This window comes from Trichechus manatus, unplaced genomic scaffold (genome assembly GCF_000243295.1).
Source record: "Trichechus manatus latirostris isolate Lorelei unplaced genomic scaffold, TriManLat1.0 scaffold00076, whole genome shotgun sequence".
NCBI classification, from domain to species: domain Eukaryota; kingdom Metazoa; phylum Chordata; class Mammalia; order Sirenia; family Trichechidae; genus Trichechus; species Trichechus manatus.
Window position 1 is genome coordinate 10,825,211 of NW_004444012.1, and position 24,716 is coordinate 10,849,926.

At 39.6% G+C, this 24,716-nt stretch overlaps 3 protein-coding genes across 9 annotated transcripts in view; 2 read left to right on the plus strand and 1 right to left on the minus strand.

The window, feature by feature from the left end:
* The window catches only part of SNAP23 (synaptosome associated protein 23), a 44,188-nt gene extending 28,793 nt beyond the window's left edge, over nucleotides 1–15,395 (plus strand). Inside the window, exons 6-10 of one of the 4 annotated variants that reach the window (XM_023735185.1) lie at nucleotides 6,447–6,605; nucleotides 7,406–7,550; nucleotides 9,176–9,291; nucleotides 11,864–11,989; nucleotides 15,084–15,395. In XM_023735185.1, the coding sequence (XP_023590953.1) occupies nucleotides 6,447–6,605; nucleotides 7,406–7,550; nucleotides 9,176–9,241 (370 nt within the window). In that variant the 3' untranslated portion in view covers nucleotides 9,242–9,291; nucleotides 11,864–11,989; nucleotides 15,084–15,395. Of the gene's footprint in view, nucleotides 1–6,446; nucleotides 6,606–7,405; nucleotides 7,551–9,175; nucleotides 11,990–15,083 lie in introns of all 4 variants that reach the window. The other 3 variants (XM_023735184.1, XM_004380670.3, XM_023735186.1) reach the window with 3 other exon arrangements.
* On the minus strand, nucleotides 14,090–18,900 carry LRRC57 (leucine rich repeat containing 57). Of its 2 annotated transcripts, none has more exons than XM_023735179.1 (5): nucleotides 18,438–18,543; nucleotides 18,193–18,331; nucleotides 17,352–17,620; nucleotides 15,122–15,307; nucleotides 14,090–14,716 (listed from the first exon to the last, which is right to left on the minus strand). In XM_023735179.1, the coding sequence occupies exons 1-5, from the start codon at nucleotides 18,519–18,521 to the stop codon at nucleotides 14,675–14,677; spliced, it is 720 nt and encodes a 239-aa protein (XP_023590947.1). In that variant the 5' UTR covers nucleotides 18,522–18,543; the 3' UTR covers nucleotides 14,090–14,674. The 2 variants fall into 2 exon arrangements, with proteins under 2 accessions (XP_023590947.1, XP_023590948.1); XM_023735180.1 differs by lacking the exon at nucleotides 14,090–14,716 and adding an exon at nucleotides 18,794–18,900 and having other exon boundaries at nucleotides 14,725–15,307.
* An 11-nt stretch (nucleotides 18,901–18,911) lies between these two features.
* Nucleotides 18,912–24,716, plus strand: part of HAUS2 (HAUS augmin like complex subunit 2) — a 34,630-nt gene continuing 28,825 nt past the window's right edge. The window contains exon 1 of one of the 3 annotated variants that reach the window (XM_004380673.3): nucleotides 18,912–19,059. In XM_004380673.3, coding sequence (XP_004380730.1) covers nucleotides 18,967–19,059 — 93 coding nt within the window. In that variant the 5' untranslated portion in view covers nucleotides 18,912–18,966. Of the gene's footprint in view, nucleotides 19,101–24,716 lie in introns of all 3 variants that reach the window. The other 2 variants (XM_023735182.1, XM_023735183.1) reach the window with 2 other exon arrangements.

Consider the following 24,716-nt stretch of genomic DNA (forward strand, 5'->3'; position numbering starts at 1 on the left):
CAGAAATAGGATATGGAATGTGTGGCTAATTGCTTCCATGAACATCTACCTTATTTGCCATGAGACCAGAAGAACTGGATGGTGCCTGGCCACCATTACTGAACATTTTAATCAAAGATTCCATAGAAGAATCCAGATCAAAAGGGGGAAAATGCAGAATAGAATTTCAAATTCTTATGGACTCTGCACTTCCTGGATGAACCCCCTGAAACTATTGCCCTGAGATAATCTCTAAACCTTAAACCAAAAATATCCTCTAAAGTCTTCTTAAAACCAAACAATACTTTAGCTTAACTAGTAAAAAATGTCTGCCTTGAGCATTTTGCTTTTTTAAGCACTATCTTTATGGGATCAAATTAACAGCAACTTGAAAAATTAAATAGGAACCTTAAGGGGCAGTGAATTTATGTTAATGGAGGAGGAACAACTCAAAAGGAGGGTGAGAATAGTTGGACAACTCGAAGAATGTAATCAGTGTCACTAAATGGTACATGTAGAAACTGTTGAATTGGTGTGTGTTTTCCTGTGTATATTCTCAACAACAACTAAATAAATAAAATTGAAAACAAAACAAACCCAGGCCAACTGCCTCCGGAGCCCCTGCTTTTTAGCTATATTGCCTGACTTTGGCAAGGAAAAAAATGAACCTGTTCTTGTTGTTAGATTTGTTAATATACAGAAAGTGTCTTCAGTAGGTTTGTTCTTTGAGATTTCTTTTGTTCATTAGGGTAGTTAATTGAAGCCAAGTCAGCAGATCTTTTTTTTTTTTTAATGAGGCATGGGAAAATAGCTTTACTTAACAGAACTATGTCTTTGAAGGGAATTTTAACTGTAGCTAATTCTTTCTAAAGGACTCTTAGAATTTACTGATAGACTACCAGGATTAAACTTTTAAATTGTGAATAAATATCATTTTGTTAGGTTACTATTACTTGAATTCTCAAAGCAAAGTAGCACAGATTCTTTTTAATAATCCTACATCTTTGACAATAATTTGATAAGCTGTAATTTTAATTAACAAGAATTTAACAAGTGAGGCAGACTTAAAATGAGAAGTCTCAGAATAATAAACTGCTTGATGTCCCAGTTTAACCATTCTTAGACACGTATTCTTTTGTCTTAGCTTGTCTCTCTTCAGTCTGTGCTTATGTCTACTATACTGGCGTAGTGGTTAAGAGTTCAGCTGCTAACCAAAAAATCGGAAGTTCAAATCCACCAGGCACTCCTTGGAAACCCTATGGGGCAGTTCTGCTATGTCCTGTAGGGTTCTATGTGTCGGAATCAACTCAACCGCAACGGGTTTGGTTTTTTTTTTTAATACTGGCACATAGTTTGCAGACAAAGTGATATTTCTGCACCACTTACTAGAAAAGTTCAAAACTGATACAATAGGTTTTCTGCTAGTCCCATCTTAAGTGATATTGAGGTATAAAAATTCAGCTCTCGATGATTCAGATAAATACTGAATTATATTTCAGTCAACGTTTGAGTGCTTCCTCCATCCTCCTGTAAAGATGAATAAGGTGTATCTCCGGCCCGGCTGTTTGATGAACATTACTCTCTTTTTGGTGCCTTACATGGTTCCTGATACCTAGTAGTTCCTCAAAAAATACTTGTTGAATGAACGTCCTTGAGAAATTTGTGGACTAGTGTGAGAATTAGACATGTAAACAAATTTTTAAAAATTACAATGCAAATAAAATACATAATAGAGGTGATTAAGAGAAATCTGTAATCATCAAGGAAAGAGTGACTGGCTAGAAAGTGAGGAAATTCCCAGCCTCCCCATTAGTGTTTATCTTCTCTTCGTATTAACTTTCATAATTTTAGGAAAGAATATCATAACCCACATGTTCTTAGGAACAATGAAATGTGCTCTGGCTTAAATACTTTGTTCTCTTGAGTTTTTCTTTTTACCTAGATTCTCAGATGTTGGTTGTTTCTATGAAACCAGGCAGGAATTTAAATGTGTTATGTTTTTAAAATTTTAAACTGCTTCTGTTCTGTTTTGCTGTATTTATTGTTTTCTGCATTTTGTTCTCTCACCTAATCTCTTCCTTTCTAATCTGCTTACTAAAAACTGAAGATTTAACACCAGAAGCTTTCCTCGGTAACTGATCAAAGGGGACTTTAAGATGCTGTCTTGTGACGCAGTTTGTGCCGTTAACCTCCTATGGAAAGGTGATGCTACTTCCAGTGGTGTTTCTGTGCATGTGCATGGGCTTTGTGAATGGTGGAGACTGTCTTCAGAACTGTGCTGTGGTGTGTAATGTAAAGTGAATTCATTCTTGATGGCTGCTATTTGCCAAAAGATGGACTTGACCAAAGGGTCTTATAATATTGACTAAAGGCTCTTATAACTAAGCTTTTGCTAAATAACTTAAGATTACGAAAGTAACTCTCCTGGCTTCCTAAGAAGTTTTATACAGGTAGATCTTTGTAGGGTGTTACTACAGTCTAGTTCTGATCAAAAGTAAGGGAATTCAGGCTAAATGAATCTCTTTCTTCATTGAACTTACTTTGATTTCAGCATTCTATTTTCCATTAAGTTTCCCTCCTCCCTTCTGGTTCCAGAGTCAGGATTCCCTCTAATAAAGTATCATTTCTAATGATTTTTTAGTGTCTCTGTGATTTAGACCACTACCAAATCTAGGAATTAATTACCAATCTGGTCATCTTAAATCCTATGTAGAGCAAGGTGGGAGAAGTTACCATATCTAATAATTTATTTTTTCAGTAAAGGCTGCCCTCTTTTTTTAGACATTCTTCAGCATTTTTATTAACATTGTTTTTAGTGCTTGGATTCCATTGTATAAAGAAAGAAAGACATGATTTATTTAAACCATTCTCAGATTTTTAGATCTCTAAGTTATTTCCAGTTTGAGGCTATTCTAAACCATGCCAGGATGAACCTCTTGGCACATAAAGCTTTGTCTGTATGTCAGACCACTTCTTTTTTTTTTTTTTAATCATTGTAGTTTAAGTGAAAGTTTACAATTCAAGTTAGTCTCTCTTACAAAAATTTTTACATATTTTGTTCTGTGACCCTAATTGCTCTCCTCATACTGTGACAACACACTCCTCCTTTCCACCCCGGATTTCCCGTGTCCATTCAACCAGCTCCTGACCCTCTCTGCCTTCTCATCTCACCTCTGGACAGGAGCTGCCCATTTAGTCTCACGTATCTACTTGAGCTAAGAAGCACACTCTTCATGAGTATCATTTTATATCTAGGCTTCCCTCTTTACATATGCTGCAATCTGTTCCATTATTCCTATTATGTCATCTGTTAGCTTGCTGTGATTTCATATTGAATTACTGTAGAGCTAACTAATCTTAATTTTTGGTAATATATGTACCTACTGGCATGAACTGTTAACTAAGAATCAGTTTGAGATTGAAGCCAATGAATCAAAATATTTGCACATTGCTGTACAAAGCAATTTTACATCCATTAATAACAGAGCCTTTTCACAGCCCTGTGAGGTGTAAGTATTGTTATTATCACTGTAGCTTTTACATATAGGGAAAGGGATGCTGAGATTGAAGTTTGCTTAAGCTTCTAGAGCTATTGAATAACAGTTGTAGTATTGGGATTCAGATCATTTTATTCCAAATCCTGTGGCTTTTTTTTTTTTCCTTTTAAATCTCAGTGTGTCCCTTTGCTTCCTCCAGATTAATTCCTGTGTCCTTTAGCAGGTCCTAGCTTGTAGAAATACTAAGACTACCAGAGTGGCCTAAAATATTCCCACTACAGCAGGTTGGAAGTCCCTTACCACAGTGTTTCTCTTCCCTGGTGGGTAGCTACCGTACCTATGGAACTTAAATGAAATCAACAAAAGATTCCCAGGCTCCACCATATACATACTGAAGCAGAATCTTCAGAGTGTAACCTATGCAACGGTGTATTCAGAAACACTGAGTTTGCTCTGTTGGTCAGTCAAGTTTGGGAAATAGTACCTTTAGAGCATTCAGGATCCTTTGAAAGGAAGATAAATCAGATTAAAACCATTATTATTACTTTTTTAACATTTTTACTTGATGAATTTAGGTGGGCAGCTACCTGACAATGTCTTGAAAATAGGTAACTTTCACGGGTGTGGGGAAAGTCCTAGAGTCACCCCATTCGTCAGCCCTGGAGTTCCTACGTGGTGGGGGAAGTTCTGGGGTGATGGCAAGTGGCAGGGTCTTGAGCAACCAGAAGGCATTACCTGGAGTGGAGGTGCTGGAAGAGAGACGTGGAGCTATCATGAGGATGAAGCTTATATAAAATGCAATCAACAGCATTAGAAAAAAAATCACCTCATCATAAACATGCAGAACATGCCATAACTGCATGAAAAAAAATAATGCAGTTTGTCCCATCCGGTTTGAAGAGAAACATGGCCAACCCAATGCAAAGTTGTAAAAAATTTCACAGCTTTTTGTACTTTTTCTCTCTGATATTGGAAGAACATCCTCAAAGATCCAGTCTTCTTAAAGAGAGAAGGGTTTAATAACCAGTCCTGGATTCTTTGTTTATACACTATGCTTTAATTGAAACTCATTTACATTATCATGTTAATTCATTTGCATCTTATGCCCCTTATATCTAATTGTAGAAGTAACAGTTCTTAAGTGTTTAAGGAATTTCAAATCTTATCTCTTAAGGTTTGGAAGGAGATTGGAGCATATGTACATCTCTTGATAGACCAGGACCCACAAATCCTGCCTTGTCTATTTTTCTTTCTGGGCTAAGACTCTCAGGAAGATAGTGTCTTATTATTTGGTGACTTGAATTCCCACCCTCTCTCTTCACCTTGTCCACAATCTGACATTCTGAAAACAGTGCCACGTTTCTTATATTACTTCTGTTAATACTCATGGTTATTAAGTTTCTGACAAACAAATATAGTTTGTTTACTAGCTGTTAGTCTCATTTAGAATTTTGCCTAGGACCTCTATCTTAATATTAGCAGAGTCCATAGAAATTGGTTTCACCAAACTAACAGATACCTATCATATGGAAAATATGGATTTTAAGAATATATATATCCCACCTTGTTCTAGGAAGGATTTAACATGGCTTGTTAATAAATAGATTAATTAATAAATCAATTAGCATAAATAGGAAATACAATGATGAGAGTGGAACCAAGAAAGGCATAGTGAGAACTAGCTAGCTCTTCTATGTTCATATATTTGTTGCCTTTTCAGTGCCTCTTAAAGACATAGAAGTAGCACCTTTCCTATAACATTAATGATGAAGGTCTAAGATCTGATTCTCGTTTTGCCAAAAAGGAGTCTTCAGATGTTTATTAAGGAAGTAGTCGCTGTTTTAATAAAATGTCTCCTCTGCCTTTGCCATTTTGAAACTTACTCATTAACAGACAATGTAGAATAAATCGGAAGTCAACATTACAGCCATATACCACTTCGTTTTGTTTATAGAAAAGTAAAAACTAACATTATATGTGGAAAACCTGACTGTACCCAGCCAAATAGCAATAAAAATTTTGTAATATGTGTATACCTTTTTGAATGAGAAATTAACTTGAGCTGTAAACTTTCACCTAAAGCACAAAAAAAAAAAAAAAAAAAGGTTTTGTGTCACTTTTTCTGTGCTAGCCATTTAATAGTCACTTTCCTAGGCTGTTTTTCTTGTAGTTGCACCAGTTTAAGTAATAAATTTCCTAGTAAATTCTGGCTTTGGCTGGTTGACTCTGCAGTTACATCTAAAGGCATAGGCTTGTTTTTTTTTTAAAGGCTTAGATTTAGTATTATTTTTTTTTAATGAAGAAGAGAAGTAAACTCTTAAATGAAAAAAGACCTAAACCAAATTTGGTACCAGTATGGCAAGGCAGTTATTCATCAGCTGACTGTCCAGTTTGGAAATAATTCATGCCTCTCTCTCATGATGCTTGTTTTAAGGAACCCTTTGTTAAAATGTAATGCAAAAATTTAACTCACAAAACTGATCAGCTGGAACAATTCTGGTTCAAGCTGAGACTGGGCAGCTGGGGTCTAAATGTTACCCACTCAACCTGTGTACTCTTCCAGCCCTCATCAACCTCTGAGATACCTCAAGGCACCTCTTGGGGCATCCTGCAACACCTTTCCTAGGGGGTTTTTTCCTCATGTCTATTCCTCTTTTTCTCGAGAGTGCCAGAGGCTCAGGAAACCTGAACAGTCAAATAATTGCCTTTTTCTGCTTGTTAACAGCATAGTGAAAATTTGATAAAAGAGGTATTTGAACCTTTAAAAAATTTTTTAATGTCAGTGGGTTTACATAATTCATCTTTTTCCTATGCTATGTTTCCATGGAGAATAGTATAGGTAATCTAGATGTAGCCATATGCATCTTTTCTGCTAAGGGTGCTAGGGCCATCCTCAGATAACAAGCATTCATAATTACAACTCTTCCTCTCCTGCTTTTTGGTATGTCTTTACACTCGTGACTTTTACAGGACGAAGAACTTTGAGTCTACTAAGGCCTATAAGGCAACATGGGCAGATGGTGGAGACAACTCAGCTAAAAATGTAGTATCTAAGCAGCCAGGCCGGGTGACAAATGGCCAGCCTCAGCAAGCAGCCACAGGAGCAGCCAGCGGTGGATACATTAAACGGTAGGCCAGCTCCTGCTGATATTTTTACTCACTTTCCTAAATTGAATGGCTCACTCAGGAGATTGGATGTAACTGTACTTGAACCTTAACTCCTCAATTAAAAACAGCATTTCTTCCATTTAAAAAATGCATTTTAAAGTCTGCCTTTTGAGGCAATATATTGACAGTGGTTGTTGCCCTTAGATGATAGGATTAATTTTTCTTTCTACTTTTTAGTACTTTCCAAATTACAGACTTGAGCATGTTTTGCTTCTGTAAACAGGAAAAATGTTTTACAGTGTATCGTCTAGAATAGAGGTCAGCCAGATTTTTCTGTAAAGGGCCAGGTAGTAAATATTTCAGACTTTGCAAGCCACATGGTCTCTGTTGCAACTTCTCAACTTTGTTGTAGGGCAGAAGCAACTGTGTAGACATTATATAAAATGAACGGGTGTGGCTGTGTTCCAGTAAAACTTTATTTACAAAAGCAGGCAGCAGGCCAGATTTGGCCCTGGGGCCATACTTTTCTAACACCTGTTTTAGAGCAGTAGTTCTTAAGTGTGCAGCAGAATCACCTTGAAGCTTATTAAAACACAGATTCCTAGACTCCACTTCCAGCTTCTGATTCAGTAGATTTCAAGTAGAGTGTGAGAATTAGCACGTCTAACAAGTTTTTTGGGTCTAACACTTAACATAAAAAGGTAGCTGATGTTGAAAAGTGCTGAGAGTCATTTTGGATAGCTGGTTACTTACTTTTATGAAAACTAAATCCAGACTTAGTCCTTCTATAACTCACTGAATTACCTATCTTTTCGTGATAGTATAACTAATGATGCCAGAGAAGATGAAATGGAGGAGAACTTGACTCAGGTGGGCAGTATCCTGGGAAATCTAAAAAACCTGGCCCTGGACATGGGCAACGAGATTGATGCTCAAAATCAACAAATACCCCGGATCATAGAAAAGGTAAAAGCTTCCTATGACCACAGAAGAATGAGACATCCAGTCTGTTGTTTTAGTAATTGCCATCTGTGCAGGTACTTTGGGGGAAAACAATAGGAGGTTGAGATCCTGTCCTTACAGGTCTTACAGTTTTGATGAGGCCATAGTTCTAGCACTTTGAAAAACAATAAGCAAGTCCTCTCATCTCTTGATGATGGCAGTTGGTTCATTTGAAACCACGACCTTGGAATGAAGTGCTTTTACTTAAACCTGTGTATATGAAGTTTAGACTCTAACCTTTGAATGCAGTCTTTTTTTTTTTTCCTGAACAAGTAAGCTTTTTCATTTTTATTTTAACTAATAACAAATTAGGAGCCCCTGGGTGGTACAAAATGGGCAAGTGCTCGACTCTAGCCAAAAGGTTGGCAGTTCAAACCCACCCAGGGGTGCCTTGGAAGACAGGCCTGGTGATCTGCTTCTGAAAGGTACACCTCGATGTGGTGTGGTGAAACCCGTGTGAAATTGTTCACTGTAGATAAGTAAGCACAAGTAGGCCTGTGCTTACCTGTGCTTACTGGGTCATTTGGCCCGTCAGGGATTGTAAATTTGAAAAGAGGCTTTGATTCTGTAGGAATGTGCTGTGGGGTTGGGAGACAGACAGATGCCAGCCATACCTAGAAGCAGAATCTTTGATGTGGTGAAAGAATGTGTAATTGTTCAGTACAGATTAGTAAGTAAGGACAAGTAAGCCTGTGTTTACCTTGCTTATTGGATAATCTGCCCCTGACTGAGGACATCTACCAGGTCCAGATCTATAGCAGAGAAGAGTATTCTCATCATACTTGATTGTGTCTAAAATGCCATTAATTATAAGATGCATCTCAGTTTCAGAGATGTTAAACTATGAAAAAAAATGTTTTAGGATTGATGAAATACTGGCAAGTTCAAGTTCCTCTTTATACTTTTGTCATATTTATACACCAGGATTTTTTCAAGTGAATTTCATAGTCTGTCACCTGTTGCTTAAAATGTTGTTGGTGTTGTTGGGTGCTGTCGTCAAGTCGGTTCTGACTCATAGCGACCCTGCGTACAACAGAACGGCATACTGCCTAGTCCTGTGCCATCCTCAGTCTTCGCTATGCTTGAGCCCATTGTTGCAGTCACTGTGTTGATCCATCTCATTGAAGGTCTTCCTCTTTTTCATTGACTGTCTACTTTACCAAGCATGATGTCCTTCTCCAGAGACTGGTCCCTCCTGATAACATGTCCAAAGTGGTTGAGACAAAGCCTTACCATCCTTGCTTTTAAGGAGCATTCTGTCTGTACTTCTAAAACAGATTTGTTTGTTCTTCTGGCAGTCCATGGTATATTCAGTATTCCTCACCAACACCATAATTCAAAGGCATCAGTTCTTCTTTGGGCTTCTTTATTCATTGTCCAGCTTTCGCATGTGAGGTGATTGAAAACACCATGGCTTGTTGCAGGTGCACCTTAGTCCCCACTTGCCCAAAATGAGTTTTGTAATGTGACTTCAAGTGCTTCTTGAATTTTCTCTAAGTGCCAATTACTCCAGGTGTATAAAATTTAACTTTTATTAGAGTGACTCGTCTTGTGACCTAATGCTGATGATACCGTTTTTTTTTTCCCAGGCTGACACCAACAAAGATCGTATTGAGAATGCCAATGCCAGAGCAAAGAAACTCATTGAGAGCTAAAGCTACTGCTGTGCTTTATCACTGATTTCGTCCGTAGCTCCTCCTTCAGAGTCAGTACCTTTTCAGAGTTTGGTCCCACACTTTTCTAATTGGAAGATAATGTAAGAAGGGCCAGAGGAGTAAAAGCCCCCTTATTTGTTTATTTTATTTTTTCCTTCGAGGCCAGACTGTGCTGCTCAGCCTTCCGTCTGATATTTTTTCCCTCAGTTTATACTCTGAGATTGGTTTTCATATCACATACAGTGTGGTTTTTCATCTTCCTTGTTTGCTCTAGAAGGTTCTTTTGCTTTCAAGATGTGCCAAGACAGCCATGAAGAAGGAAGCTGTAGTCTTCTAGGGGGAAAGGGGCAGAGAGAAGAGGTTGTTACCTCAGTAAAATCCTGCAGGCTCCGAAGCAGAAAGCTACATAGCCACAGTCAGTGTCTGGTTGGGTTTAGTTTTTAATTCAAGTTGCAGTTGTTCCAATTTAGGCTGAAGCTTGGTTTTGGAACTTTTATGCACAATATTTTTGTTACACATCACAAATTTGCAACCTCTACTCCTAAAAGAGGAATAGAATGAGTTTTCTTAAATTGAGCTTAATTTCTGAACTCTTAGTAATTAACATATGTACATAGATTCTGTGATCCTCTTTCATAGTATACCATTCAGGAACACTTTGTGTAAACAAATGGCTTTTTATTTTCATATTGTTAGTACATATCAGGCCTATAATTTGTTATTAGTCTTTGAAGGAAAAAAATATGTAAATACATGTGTGTAACATGAGAAATTTCTCTCTAAAGCAGGGCTTAAAATTTTTTGGAAAAGTTTTACAAAGTTTATCAAGTGAGTTCAGATTTACCTCAATGCCAAGAATTACATTTAGATAGGAAAAAAGGAACTTATTTTGATCTCAGGTAGAAAAATAGATTGCTTTGAGTTTTACATAGCTTTAGACATTTTTTTTTTAAAGCTGAAACTTACTCTAACTAAAAGTGGTTTGGAAAATTATGCCTTTTGTTTAATTCTTGAAGATTGTGTCATTTTCTTAGCCTTGTGTATTGAACCATGTCCAGAATCACGTTATATTTAGATCCTGAACGGTGTTATGAGAAACTGACTCTTATTTGTCACTTTTATTTAAAAACTAGCATCTGCATACTTCAGAGCTATTAATATGGATTGGTTTGGCTTGATCTTTACAATTAAATTTTGTGACTAACCAGTGGAATTGTTCTTTCAAATGGGTAATGTGTTTTCATAACTATTATTTTTAGGGCACCAATTTAATCAGCTCTTATTTAACAAATTGAATAAAGCAAAGGTCCATAAATCAAGAAGCCTCCAACCTGGAAAGTTGCCTTTAGCACCTTTCTAATTTTTGTTGTAAAATTGACAGGATTTTTCTTTCTGTGATTTGTGATGAGGTTCATTTTAATCATTACTAATCTACTTCATCTGGGCTTAAATAACACTAGTGACTGAAAGGATAATGTTTGTGAGCGAGAACTACAGCCCACTTCCTAGAGAAGATTCAGTTAACATAGGAACTTTCAAAGGCTGAAGAGGAAAATGTTTAAGTGAGACTGAGGCTCTCTGTAATAGAAATGCTCTGTGCTAGGCTGAGTAGTTTGGCAGATGATGGTAAATGGGTAAAGAAAAAAGGTGTAAAACAATAGGGATTGTGCTATACTTAAATCCCTTTCCTAAGGCAATAAAAAATATTGTTTTATTACTGTCCTGTCTAATGGAAATAGTCTTGAGGATATCAATATGCTGCCCCACAGTATAGTGTCTTGGTTAGGAGCACGAGCTAAGGAACCAAATGGTCTGGATTTATACTTGAGCCTTGCCACTTGTGGCTAAAGGACTGTAAGCCTATTTGTGTCCCTCAGTTTCTTTGTAAAATGGGGATAAATAATCCTACCTCATAGAGTTTTTGCAAAGACTCAACGTGGTAATTACATAAGTAATTAGAACAGTGCCTGGCAAGTATAAGAGCTTAATAAATGATAGGCTACTGTTATCTCTAGAGGAGCTCTTTCTGGGTCAAGGATCCCTTTGTGAATTGATGAAAAAAACACAGCCCCTCTTCTCAGAAACAGAGACACACAAACGTGAATCATGCACAAGTGAGAATCATGGAGGCCTTGAAAGCCCATCCATGGAGCCCAGGTTATGAACTTTTCCAAAGCTTCTGCTGCTGGGAAAGAAGAGGAGTGAGGTGTGAGGCCACAGAAAACGCTCTCTACAGAGTGGACGGAGTAGGCCAATAATGCCCTAGAAATAGAAGCTGTTGACTTAAAGCCTTTTTCTTATTTTCTCCATAACATTGCCTGGAAAACTTGTTTCTAATACTTCTGAAAGTACTGAAGTGGTTAAAAATATAAGTGCTGGAGTCTGACCACCTGGGGTCAGAGTTTGTTTCAGTCATTTACTAGCTGTGTGACCTTGAGCATAATACTAACTCTTCTGGGCCATGTTTCCTTATCTGTTCAGTGGTTGGGGGCACAAATTGGTGCCTGGACTTAGTAAATGTTCATTGAGTTAAATATTTATTATTACTTTGGAATACTTAATTGATGTAAAGTATCTTCATTCTTTTTTGCTTAATAATTAGATGTCTTCCTCTTTTCCAAGTGTTAGAATCATCAAAATTGCAAGATGAGACCTAATTCTGAAGAGAAGTGGAAAAGCCAAGGAAGTGGTGGTACTTAGAAGCTAGGAATCCTCTCTTCTCATTATGACATTCCAAGAAAATTGCTGGTATTGATTCCTACTTCTAACACATGTGCCAGGGCTGTTTTCATGTTTTACTGAGGGATACAGGAGTGGATCCAGACAGCTTGACTATGTGAATAAAACTATCTAGTGAACCTAACCCCCTTTTTTCTCAATAATGTCTCTCCCAGCTTAATCCTTGTTAAAGAAAAACTACAAGTCAGTCATTCAAGGTGTGGCTCTAAGTATTTTAAGTGGTTTGTGAACAAACACATCATTTAAAGTCGATGTCATCCCATATGTCATTTATAGTTGTTTGGGGCCACTTTACTTAGAAACCTATAACTAGAGTTAAAAACCAGTACCCCTCACTGAACTTAATTTTTTTCTAACAGTAAGCCCCTTCAAGTTTCCATTCTTATTTTGACAGTGATCTTTATCCCTTATAGCTGGGCCTATTTTTTCTTCCTTCACAGTTTTCATTCATTCTTTGTTTCCACACTTTGATGCTAGATCTTTCCTTGTCATGTGTGGATTATGACTCCCCCTTAACTTCTGCTTCTCAGCCGTCTTAACTGCATTTAGTTTCTTTAAAAGCTGTTTTCTCTAGGTCTCCCCCTTACTAAAATTCTAGGTTTATCCCAATTACATTCCTAATCAGATTGGTATTTCTCAGATTGATATTCAAGTTCCTTATCTATTTATCATTCTTTTTAATATAGTGCTGCTCCAAGCCTTCTATTTCTGTACAACTTGAATTCTACTTTTATGCCTTATAGATGAAATAAACGGCACAATTGATTGAGGCTTGCTTTGTGCCAGGCACTACGCTGAATGCTTTTGTGTATCTTTTCAGCATAGCCTCATAACATACCTGAGAGGCAGGAGGTAAATCGCTCAAATTCATAAGCTAGTAAATGAAGGACTTTGGATTCAAACCTGGATCTTTCTGCCAAGGTCTGTGGCCTTACTCGGTATACTACACTGACTTCCAAACCAAGGTCTAAAGAATTTAGTACAGTGCTCACATCTTGTTATAGAAAAACTACAAATGAAGTCAGTCATTCCAGGTATGGCTCTTAAGTATTTTAAGTGGTTTACGAACAAACACTTCATTTAGAGGAGGTGTCACTGGAGTAGGGATAGATTTTTTAAAACTCCAATTAACTATTAAATGGGGACATTTATGTTATTAAGTTTATAAGTTCTGATTTATTAGATGAGAAGTAGTAATGAAATATTTAGAGAAATGTTAATTGTTAAGTGGATTTCTAAGATTAATAAATTACGCTTTAAACAAAGTTTATAAAAACCTGAAACTCCTCAGTTGATACTGATAAACTGGCACCTCCTACTACACGCCAAATTGAGAGACAGAAAAGTACCATATGGGAAAAAGAGAATACCTAGACCCGATTTACGGTCAGAGAGACTTCCTCACACAGATTAAATACTAGGCTCTTGTGATCTCTCGACTTCAGGGCTAAACTAGGTTTGTAAAACAAGAACTGGCAATATATGGTTAAACATAGCTTCTTGGCAAGGAGAAAATTTCATAAAATGACCAGAGTGGTAGCTTTCTAAATGTTCTTATCAGCGACAATCTGAAATCATCTACCTTTGTACCTTCAGATTTTCTTAATAGCAGCATGGTTGGACCACCACAAAAATGTTGATCATCAGTCACATGAAGGCTTTTCACTACTCATATAACCTCAACAAGGGCATCAAACATTCTCCTAATCAGGTTACTTTCAAAGTTAAAAGAACAAAGGACCACTTACTGGTTAAAGTTTTTCTGTCTTCTTCCTTTAAAGCATTAATCTTGTTTCCAGCCAAAGTTCATTGAAAATTCTTTATTTAGTATATTCTCTCATTCAGAGAATAAACTTGATAAACATAGATTGTTTTAAAATATTGTAGCAATGGTTTCTTGATAGGTAATTTGATTAGTAGAGTTATAAATACAAAAAGGGTTACTAGAAATAAGACATTATTTGATCATTAAAATTCCTTTTATCTTACAAGTTTTGCATATACGGTTTTATCTCTTAAGAGACCTCTACCAGTAAGGCACCTGCAATAGTGAAGAATTTGCTACTGCAGCCTTGGGGAACATCTCTTAGTGTTGTTTGATGCATCTCTGACAAAGCACACATTTAATCAAGACAGAAAGTCACACAATATTTAGATACATTCTAAATTCTAAGGATAAACACTGCAGTTGAACTGATAGACAGGAATAAAATCATAAATCCTTAAATTAACCATAGCGGCCTCTCAGACTATTTGAATTTCATAAAAATATGAAATGTTAACCCAGAGTTGGAATGCCAGTTGACCTTATGAAAGCTCACACTTTGAAACTAAACGTGAAATTGCAAGCTGTGCTGTGGAGCTATTTCTTTACTAGGCAGCACCCCCTCACTGTATAAATAACAACTAGTTGCCAGTTTCTGAAAGCCGAGCTAATGTGGTTTTAAAGATCAGCACTGTCCACTGCCCTATCCATGATTCAAAATGGAGGACTCTTCCTATGTCTTGGTCCTTTTTCTTCTAGCTTATCTTAAGTGAGCCCTGAAAAGGACAGACTGTTGAATGAAATATCTCCTGGAGTGTCATCTTCTTCCTGTAGATATCCTTGACAATGACAGGAGCCTTTGATTCAGCCAGGTTCCAACACAGGTTCCAAGGCAGTGTCCTATAAAGTTCCCACGCTCCTGGAGAACATCATGCAAACTTCTTCTTGGTGGCTGTGAACCTCTCCATGTACTAAAATCATGAAAGAAGAATAAATACTTGGTATTCAGCATGGGCAATATATGCTTAGTTGTTACTTAAGTTTTTGTGATTTTTTTCATTTTTGGTTTTATTGGATATGGTCCTTCACTTCCTATAAAATCTTCTAGCTATCTAAATGCAAACTTAAAGCATGTAGTTTAACTTTTTGTTTTGTTTTTAAGAATCCACTAAAAGACAAAGATGCTTTACAATAAGCTGCCTAGGGGAAAAGTCATCTTGGTACAATATACCCACATTTGGCTGATTCTTAGAACCCATCTGCAAAATGGAGAGGAACAAATCCTGTTGACATTAGTTATGAATGTTCATGTGGATTACTTCACCATTCTTTTCTCAGGTGGTGGTCTGGAAATACTGCTGTGCACTAATACGTACCTTATCATAGCCTTCCAGTTCTCGAAGTTTTTTTATCTCAAAAAGATTGCCTTCCACAGCAAGGAGACAGATCTGGGAATCACTAAGGATGCTCTGTGGAAGCATGCTGAGCTCAAGACAGTTCTCTTCCAGACGAAGAACTTTGAGACGAGGACAGCAAGATATCTTCACTGAGATCTGAGATATCTATCAAACAAAGAAAAAGAATAATAGGGGAAAGCATAAGCACTATAATGGCTAATTTTTACATTAAAAACAAAAAGCAAAACTTTGACTATTTGTCTTAGTTCTCGTTTCTTTTACCGCCTCCATTTTCTCACTACCTACTCACTCCAGACGCCTCTATTATCTGGCTCTGTCACTACTCCTCCACTGAAATCGCTTTTTTGAAGGTCACTGATGACTTGGGGAAAAAAAAGGTTTTTTGATAATAAAAGCACCCACCATATGTTCATTACAGAAAATTTGAAAACCAAACAAATTTAAAGAGAAAAAAGTTGCTTGTAATCCCACCACCCAGAAATAACCACCATATAAACATTTTGGAACATTTACTGCCAGTCTTTTTTGCGTACATATATGCTGATCACTTTATTGCCAAAGTCAAGGATTCACTGTCTGCCCTCATCTTCTGTTTCATTTTGCTGTATATTTATCCCTTCCTTGAAACTCCCTCCTCTTGTCCCTAATTACTTGGCTTTTTTCTCCCTCTCTTTTAAATTATTTGTTTTCTATTTGGCTTCCCTTCCTGTTCCTGGGGACACTTTTCAAGCAGTAGTCCCTAATATTTCATATTTGATCTTCTCTGTATTTTCTCCTAGAAACTCATCCATTTTTATAACTATCACTTCTGTTATGATCTAAAGATCTGGATGTACATCCATATCTACTCACCTCTATTCCATTCCTATTTCTCCAACTCTTAGTTAAACATTTCCATTTGGATAACTCACCATCATAGTCAACTTAGCATGTCCATTCTCGATAGCACCACTGTGTTTTCAGGCTCTCAAGCTCAATGCCAAGAAGTTGTCTTTGACTTATTCACCTCTTTTGTCTTCTAAATGCTGCATCTCACCAAATTCTGTTGACTCTGCCTGGTATCATCTAAGTCAGTGGTTCTCAAAGTGTGGTCTGTAGACCATCACCTGGGAACCTGTTAGAAATACAAATTCTCAGACCCCTTTCCAGACCTACTGAATCTCAAACTCTTGTGGGGGCAGGGGCAAGAGATCTCTTTTAACAAGCTTTCTTGATTATTAAAATCTCAGAACCACTGACTGAGGCATCAGTAGAGCTGAATATGGAGTAAGTGCTCAACTAATGTGTGTCGTTGAGTCGATTCCGACTCAGTGACCCTATAGTTGTTGCTTAAATGATTCACAATTTCTTCCCCCCAGAATCTCAAGAATGCAACAATCTCCACTTGAAACAGGCCAATCTCAAAGACTGACTGAATTTTATCATAATTTAAGGACACTACACGTCACTTAGGCTTTCCTTTTCGCAAAAATAAATTAGGATCATTATAAAGAGATAAGCATTTTAGGGAAACCAACATTTCTTGCAGAGAAAGTCCATAGACGGCAATGTTTTGGTATGCAATAATGCCTAACATTTATATTGTTTTATAGTTTACGATATGCCTTCATCCAAAGTAAACTTGAACATATCACAACTGAAAAACTATAATCATTTTCTAAAATAAACTCCCCAAACTGGATGCTGAGTGTTGTCCAATAACGCTTTTTGCAATTTTATAATTAAAGCTGTCCAACAATTAAACGCGCTGTCTCCAGAAACCTTATCATTGAATTTTTCAGCAAAAGCAGGGCACACACTTGACATGTCAAAGACAACTGAACTAAGTAACCTCTGATGGGTCCAACTCAGAGCCTGAGTTCCAGTTTGTTTTCTACCTATCTTCCTGACACACCTCCTTAGTAGATGATTGGGGCATATTTGATGAGGATCTGAAGAACTCATCAAGATTTGTGAGGCAGTTTATTGCAATTCTCTCACCCTGTTATCCATCCCACCCTCCAAAAAGCACCTACACAACAAACACATTCAACATCCGAACTAACTCTGGCACTTTGGGCTTTGACATTAATCCAGCTCATCTAGCCTCTGATACCCAGCTCTCTATGATTACAGTTTAGGGAACAAGGAGTTATTCAGGAGACAATAAACCCACACATGCTTTAGGAAAAATCCTTGAGCTCTAGACCTGGTTCTGGTTGAGGTTGAGTTCGATGACCTGCAGCTCCCCCACTATGTCAGGTATACTACGAATCTGGTTCTTAGAGAGATCCATCACATCCAGGTGCCGTAGGCTACACAGTTGGGGTGGCAGTGCTCGGAGCCGGTTCCCAGAGAGGCTCAGGGTCTTGAGAGCAGACAGTTGCCCAAAGGTAGATGGTAGCTCTGTCAGGTGATTGTTGTTTAGGCTTAGCATCTCTAGTTTTTTCAGATTGCATAATTCATCAGGCAGAACAGCTGGCAAAGAAAATTTTTTAAAAACCTGAATCTAATACAGCTGAAAAACACCTTGCTGATGTTTCTAAAGACATATAACAGCCTGCTTCGCATCTTGTTAAAATATGTAGAATTTCTACATGTGCCATTTTTAAGTATTGCGTTTGACCAATGTAATCTTCAGAAGGTGAGGGTGCCATCAAAATGTAGGAGAGCAATGGTGTATAATGGGCTCCCTTTGTAAAGGGGCGCTGGCACAATCCAACAGCAATTTTGTGGGATTTAGAAAGTCCTCCTCTTCCCATTCCATCCCCCCTTCAAATTGGAAGCTCTAAATTAGGTACCTCTGTTTACATTATATCCCAGAGATCCTTCTTCCCTTTCAAGTCCTACTCGACCCAGTACCAATCATCATACCACCCGAGGAGGCTTGTATATGTAATTACAAGAGTAAGAGCTTCAAAGACGCTGATATTCTCCAGCATCTCGAGCCCTCTGAACGGTTTTGTAACAACAAAATCAGCTTGTAAGAGAAAACCACCCTTCTTAACACCTGATCACTAGCAAAAGCTTCCCAGGCGCAGAAGCCATACTCAGTTTGTTGTTGTTCAGGGAGAGGCTCTTCAGCAGAGTGAACTTCCCTATCAGCATTGGCGGCAGGCTCTCGATCTTGTTGTTGGACAAGTCGATGGTCCTGAGATTGCTTGTCAGCTTCTGCAACTCTGAGGGGAACTGGAGAAAGGGGTTCACAGCGTGGACAACCCCTCACGGATTAACTTCACCGCCCCGCCGTCCCTCTCCCCTTAAATATACCCTGGTCAGATCCTCCCAGTCTCACCTCGGTCAGCCCGCGATCCTTGAGCTGAAACACACCCGTTTTCTGCGCGGTTTCCACATGAGCGCGGAGGGCACTGTTTCCCATCCTATCGCCGCGGCTCAGGTCCCTGCGGGAAGGAAGCGGAACTGTCACCGCCCGGTTCAGGCACCCGGCCACTCCGTCGGCCTCCCGGTTGGGTCTTAAGCCCCAGCTGCCACCTCCCGCCAATCCCTGGTTCCAGGGGGCCAGCCCCACAGTGGCAAGAAAGGGAAGGACAGAGAGCTCGGCCACCAGGTCGGCCGCTTTTGCAGCTCTTCCGAGGCCAGGCGCTTCTGGGAGTCCATGTAGGATCAGGGAGCCCCGGACTCGCATCCTACCTCTCAGTTTACAGACCTCTTGGCAGAGAAAAACACAACAACCGAGCTCGCCTGGGACGCGCTCCCCGGGCTTCCGCCCGGGAGGCCACGCCCTATGACGTCATCGTTCCGCGCCGCTCTTTTGTCTGCATTCCGTTCTCCTTCCGCGGCACCGCGGCTGGTGCGTCCGAACCATGGCTGCTGCTAACCCCTGGGATCCAGCGTCCGCGTCAAACGCTGCTGGACTACTGCTGGGCCATTTCGTAGCTTCGGGGCTGGTCACTCAGGTGTGTGGGACGGCTATGGCGTCGTCAAGGGAGTACCCAAGGTGACAACACAGGGTGCTGTGATGAGTTGCTGAGTGCGGGAGGGGGTGTGAGCGAAGCAGGCTGGGGGCTGTAACAGAGTAGAAAAGAGTGGATCCCCCTCCCAGGCTACAGCAATGACTCTTCTGCCGTGGGTTTTTCGAAACTGGGCTCTGGAGTAGATGACGTTTCCTGTAGACGGTATTTTAAGTGTCTGCCGGAGAGTTATCCCAAGCCAGTTGGGGGTGGGGGTGGGGGGGCGAGTAAAATAGGGCCGCGTTTCCCCGCCTTTTTTCATCCAATGATAACGCCTTTAGATTGTAGTGGGTGGCTGGGTTGGGAAGTACGGTAGATAGTTAAAACAAGCATTCTCAGACAACGCTCGTTTGTGGGAGGTACTGAAGCATATTTGGGGCCAGAGGCGCTGGGTACGGGAATGCGCCAGGGGAAGGAATCATCTTTAAAGGCAAATCATACGGACAGCCAAAAAGACCTGAAAGACCTTGAAAAGTTTATAAAAGAAGGGATTAATTTTGTGAAGAAGAGACGAGAGAGACTAACCCAAGGCGTTACAGTTTTAGGTTGGGCAAGAAGAGCAGTTCACAGGCTGAAGGGAAGGAGCCAGTAGAGGGAGGAATTGTTGAATAACGGAACGTCGAGTCAAAAGTGACGAAGAGAATGGGGGAAATGGGGTCATGGACATTGAGACTGAGGGAAAGAAGAGAAAGAAATTTTAAGATAAAAGAGGAAATTGAGGAATTTCACTAAAAAACGGAGAAAAGTTAAAATGTAAAATCATTTGCAGAGATTAGCAGTTTGAACATGATGTAAAGTTTATGGAAAATACACAACTTTTTGTACTTCTTGTGTGCCGTGCGTCCATTCCGACTCATAGCGACCCTACGTGACAGAGTAGAATTGCCCCATAGGGTTTTCTAGACTGTTATCTTTACCAGAGCTGATCACCAGGTCTTTTCTCCCACAGAGCCACTGGTGGATTCGAACTGGCAACCTTTTGGTTAGCAGCCACGCTCTGAACCATTGTGCCACCAGGGCTCCATCACTCAACTAAACCTGTTGCCGTTGAGTCGATTCCAACTCATAGTGACCCTGTAGGACAGAGTAGAACTGGCCCATAGGGTTTCAGAGGAGCACCTGGTGGATTTGAACTGCCGACCTTTTGGTTAGCAGCCGTAGCTCTTAACCACTACGCCACCAGCGTTTCCATCACTCAGCTCGGGAGGTAGAATTAAATTACAGTGCTCTCCCTTTTCTGACACATTGTATCATTGCCAAGATAAACTGTGAAGATACTATCTTGAAAGAGTTTAAACTTCTGTTGAAGAACTCCAGATAATTTGAAGACCCAGTAACTAGCCTTTGAATTTTCTGGGGAACAAGAGGTAGTAATGAATGCATTGGAAAAACAGGCAAAACCAAACCATAGCACTCCCCATTTGAATCCTTCCTCATTTCTCTCCTGCTGTTATTTCTTCCTACCAAGTTACTTGTATTGTTCATTTTTCCTGTCACAGAGTAAAATAATTTGGTAAATTCACACTGTAACATATTTGAGACTTGATATCCCTCCAGAGCGTATTGGTAGAAAATAGAAACACCTAAACCAAGGGAGTAAGTCACAGTGAAAGAATTTTAGGCATTGATGGGCAAGCCATTTTGAGGAGTGGTAGTTGTCTTTTGGGGCAGAGGGTCTTACTAGTGTCCCTCAATTAACACAAATTAGACAGTTACCTGTTTTGCCAACAGGTACCACTCCATAGCTTAACATCCTCTGTCAATCTTACTGCTCAGCTAGTCCCAGTGAGGGCACTATTCGCTTATTTGTAGGTTAGTCTACTTTAAGCATACTCTCCATATGAAAACCTATTTTTATTAGAGGAATTTATCATTGATTCTTTTCAAAATGATTTGTCACATAATCCCTTTAGGCAGTTCATCCCTTTAGTGCACATCATCCAGTATGCATTAAAAATTTAGAATGATGCCTAAAATTGTGATTTCATACAAGTCCTCTAGAAAACAGCTTATTTGGGCTTGTTCTGTTTTGATCTACAATCCATTGGAGAGGGATTCAGTGAAAGAAAGGTAGAGTTATCTGTCTGTAGGATAATGGGATATTTGCTCTGGTTTATGCTTGTAGAACTGCTTTAGTGGACTTACATCCAAGATATTTTTTTCATGGTTTTATTTTTTATTTTACATTTTTAAAAAAAGTAATGTGTTTTCAATGAAGATTTACACAGCAGTTTAGCTTCCCATTCAACAATTTCTATACAAATTGTTCAGTGACATTGGTTATGTTCTTCGCAATGCATGAACATTCTCATTACTTCCATTATGGTTGTTCTGTTTCCATTAATCTAGTTTCCCTGCCCCCTTACCTTCTCATCTTTGTTTTAAAGTAATTGTTGACCATTTGGTCTCATATAGATGGTTTCTTAAAGGAGCACAGTACTCATGGGTGATATTCTTTATTTTGTGAGCCAGTGTTATTTAGCTAAAAGGTGACCTCAGGGGCTAGTTTCACTTCAAGGTTTAAAGACTATCTCAGGGCAATATTATCAGAGAGCACTCTAGTCTCAGTGGGTCTAGCAAATCTGGATTTTTTTTTTAAGAATTTGAAGTTCTGTTCCATATTTTTCTCCCATTCTAACAGGATCCATCTATTGTGGCCCTGATCAGAATGGTTGGTAGTAGTAGCTGATCACCATCTAATTCTTCTGGTCTCAGGGTAGATGAGGTCGTGGTTTGTATAGACTGTCAGTCCTGTAGACTAGTTTCTTCTTTGAGTCTTTGATTTCCTTCTTTCTCTTTTGCTCTGGTTGAGTAGAGACCAATAGTTGTATCTTAGATGGCCACTTGCAAGCTTTTAAGACCCCTGTGGTTTGATGGATGGCTTTTATATGGCTGTTCTCACCATGGTCTTGTAACTCCCACCAAATGATTAGGTGGGACTATGCAGGTAAGGTGTTTGTGGCCCACCAAGGGAATTGGACAGCTTGTTAATAATGCAAATAAGGTGCATGGCACCGTTGTTGGGGGGGACCATGCTAATAAGGTGTATGGAACCCTAACGAGGGGACTGGTTAGTTTTGCCATCCTGCTAGGCTGAAAATGAGCTATCCCAGAGGCGGAAAGAGGAGGCTCACTACCACCAAAAAAGAAAAGCTAGGATTGGGGCACGTCCTTTGGACCCAGGATCCCTCTGCTGAGACCCTCCTAGACCCAGGAGACAGTGAGAGCTGTAACACTGGAGATGGCAAGAAGCAGCAGCAGAGAAACGATGGCTGCAGTGGTAGTAGAACCAGGCATTGGCGCAGTGGGCTTCCTGTCCCACAGAGCGAAAAACTGAGTGCCTTCAGGGAGGAGGCTTGCTGGTGGAGTGCAATCAATGCCTTTGGGCACTTGATGGAGATAGTCTCATCAACCCACCAACCCATGGAGTGAGAGAGCCAAGTGCCTTTGGGCAGGAGGCTTGCTGGTACAGTGGGGTGCCTGTGGGCACTTGTTGGTGGAGCTAGGCTTGCTGATCCACAGGGCTAGAGAGCTGAGTGCCTTCAGGCCGAGGCTTGCTGGTAGAGTAGAGTACCTCTGGGCACTTATCAGTGGAGCTAAAGAGCTTTGTAACACTTGCCCAAGCAGGGCAGAGGCTGGGCCAGTCCACGAGGCCCAAGAAGCCCCAGGGGCCTAGGGCTGAGAGGCCAAAGGCCAGGGAAAGGCCAAAGGCCAGGGAGAGGCCTGCCTGTAGGTGTGGCTGAGAAGCTGTCCTGACCGAAGAACTATCTCCTGAGTCATTCCTGATCCTGAATTATAACCTGTTACTTCCGTCATAAACCCCATAATCGTGAGCATTGTCTGTGAGTTCTGTGTGGCCATTGCAGCGAACTATCAAACCCAGCAGAGAAGTAGAGAGTGCTGTGGGAAGGATGGCTGGTGCCAGAACTGGTAAAAAGGTTGGAGAGAGGAGGTATGTCTAACCTCTGCTTCATAGGAATCAACCTTGGGCTGATGCTAATGGTAATTCTCTCTCCCCTTCCTGAAGTTGGAGGAAGTCAGACGCCTCCACCACACCATTTTTTACAACCCCAGACACTACTCACCAAACTAGGATATAGAACATAAACTTTACAAACTGTATTATGCTAATTGATCGAGTTGTCACACAAGACTATGGTCCTAAGCCATTTAACTCAGAAAACCACACTTGAAGGTGTTTGGTTATGTCTCAGAAGTGTTGGGAACTGTGCCCCCACGTGCTCTATTATGTATAAATCATGGAGTCTTTTGACTAAGTCTCTCTGTACTGCCAGTGCCTAAGAAAGAGCTGAACTTACCAAAAAAACTCAGAATCTACTAATTCAATTTTCGCAACCTGTGTCCTGCCTTCCTCTGCATCCCCTCCCCGCTTTTAGAACCTCTGCTCTTAACTTCTCTGCTATACTGCCTCCCTGTTAATGCCCCTCAGCTAGAATTCACTATGAAGAAGAGAGGAGAGAAAAGAAGGGTGCCCTCAGATTACAAGTTTATACATATATATAAAATACACATATTATTAGGATTTTTATATTAAACATAAAGATCCTGAATTTCAGCTTCTTGAAACAGAGATACCCTAAATAGACTCCGTTTTCTCAGGATCCTTTCATTTTCAGTGTCCCTTTGTCCCAGTGGCATGTAAAGTATATAATATGTAGTGACAGAGGTGAAAGGTAGGACGTTTTGTATTTCTCAATTCTAGCTTTTTTTTTTTTTTTTTAAGGTATAGGGCTAACTCACGATCCTCAAATAGTTAGAATTTCTATTTACTAGGGGGATTTGGCTACTCTCTCTTTCCTCGCTTCTTTTTGGCTCTTTCTTGAATATTCTTATTTTCCCTGTGGTTTCTCTTGTATGTTCTTGGCGAAGGTGCATTACCCTGTTGTTGAACTCAACAGTTTCCTATTTTGCCAAATGTGCCGCTAAGATTAGTGTATACACATGGAGGGATGGAGAAATACCAGGGAGTAAGTGGTTTACAGTATGAAATGGGAGATGTTTGACTTCCATTTACCTTCTTTCTAAGAGAGAACAGAAAGAAAAGTAAAACAGTCAGACTGATATGATATAAAGGCTGTGGATTAGATGTGTTCTCATTTCATTCCTGACACACATTGACAGTATGAAGTTAGACTAATACTGAACCTCTCTGGTTCTCAATTTTGCCCTGAATCAGTAAACTATTTCGTGTTATCTGCCTCAGGGAATGGCATGGTTATCTGTCTAGTCCCCTGAAGCAGAATCCTTGGAGTCAGTATTAACTCAGCTTTATCCCTCACTGTGGTATCAACTAGGACTTGTCGTTTCTGTCTTAGCAGGCGCTCATGTCTCTGCCTTCCTTTCCTTTTGAACTTATACTCACCTAGTCCACATTCTTATCATCTTGCCTAAAGTATTGCAGCAGCTACCTGATTAAATATCCGACCCCCAGTCCATTTCTCCATTTTTTTGGTTTTTGTTTATTTTTTTAATGTTGTTGGCTGGTTACCCAGTTTGTTTGTTGTGGTAAAATACACATAACATAAAATGTACTATTTTTACCATTTTAAAGTGTACAGTGGAGTGGCATTAAGTATATTCAC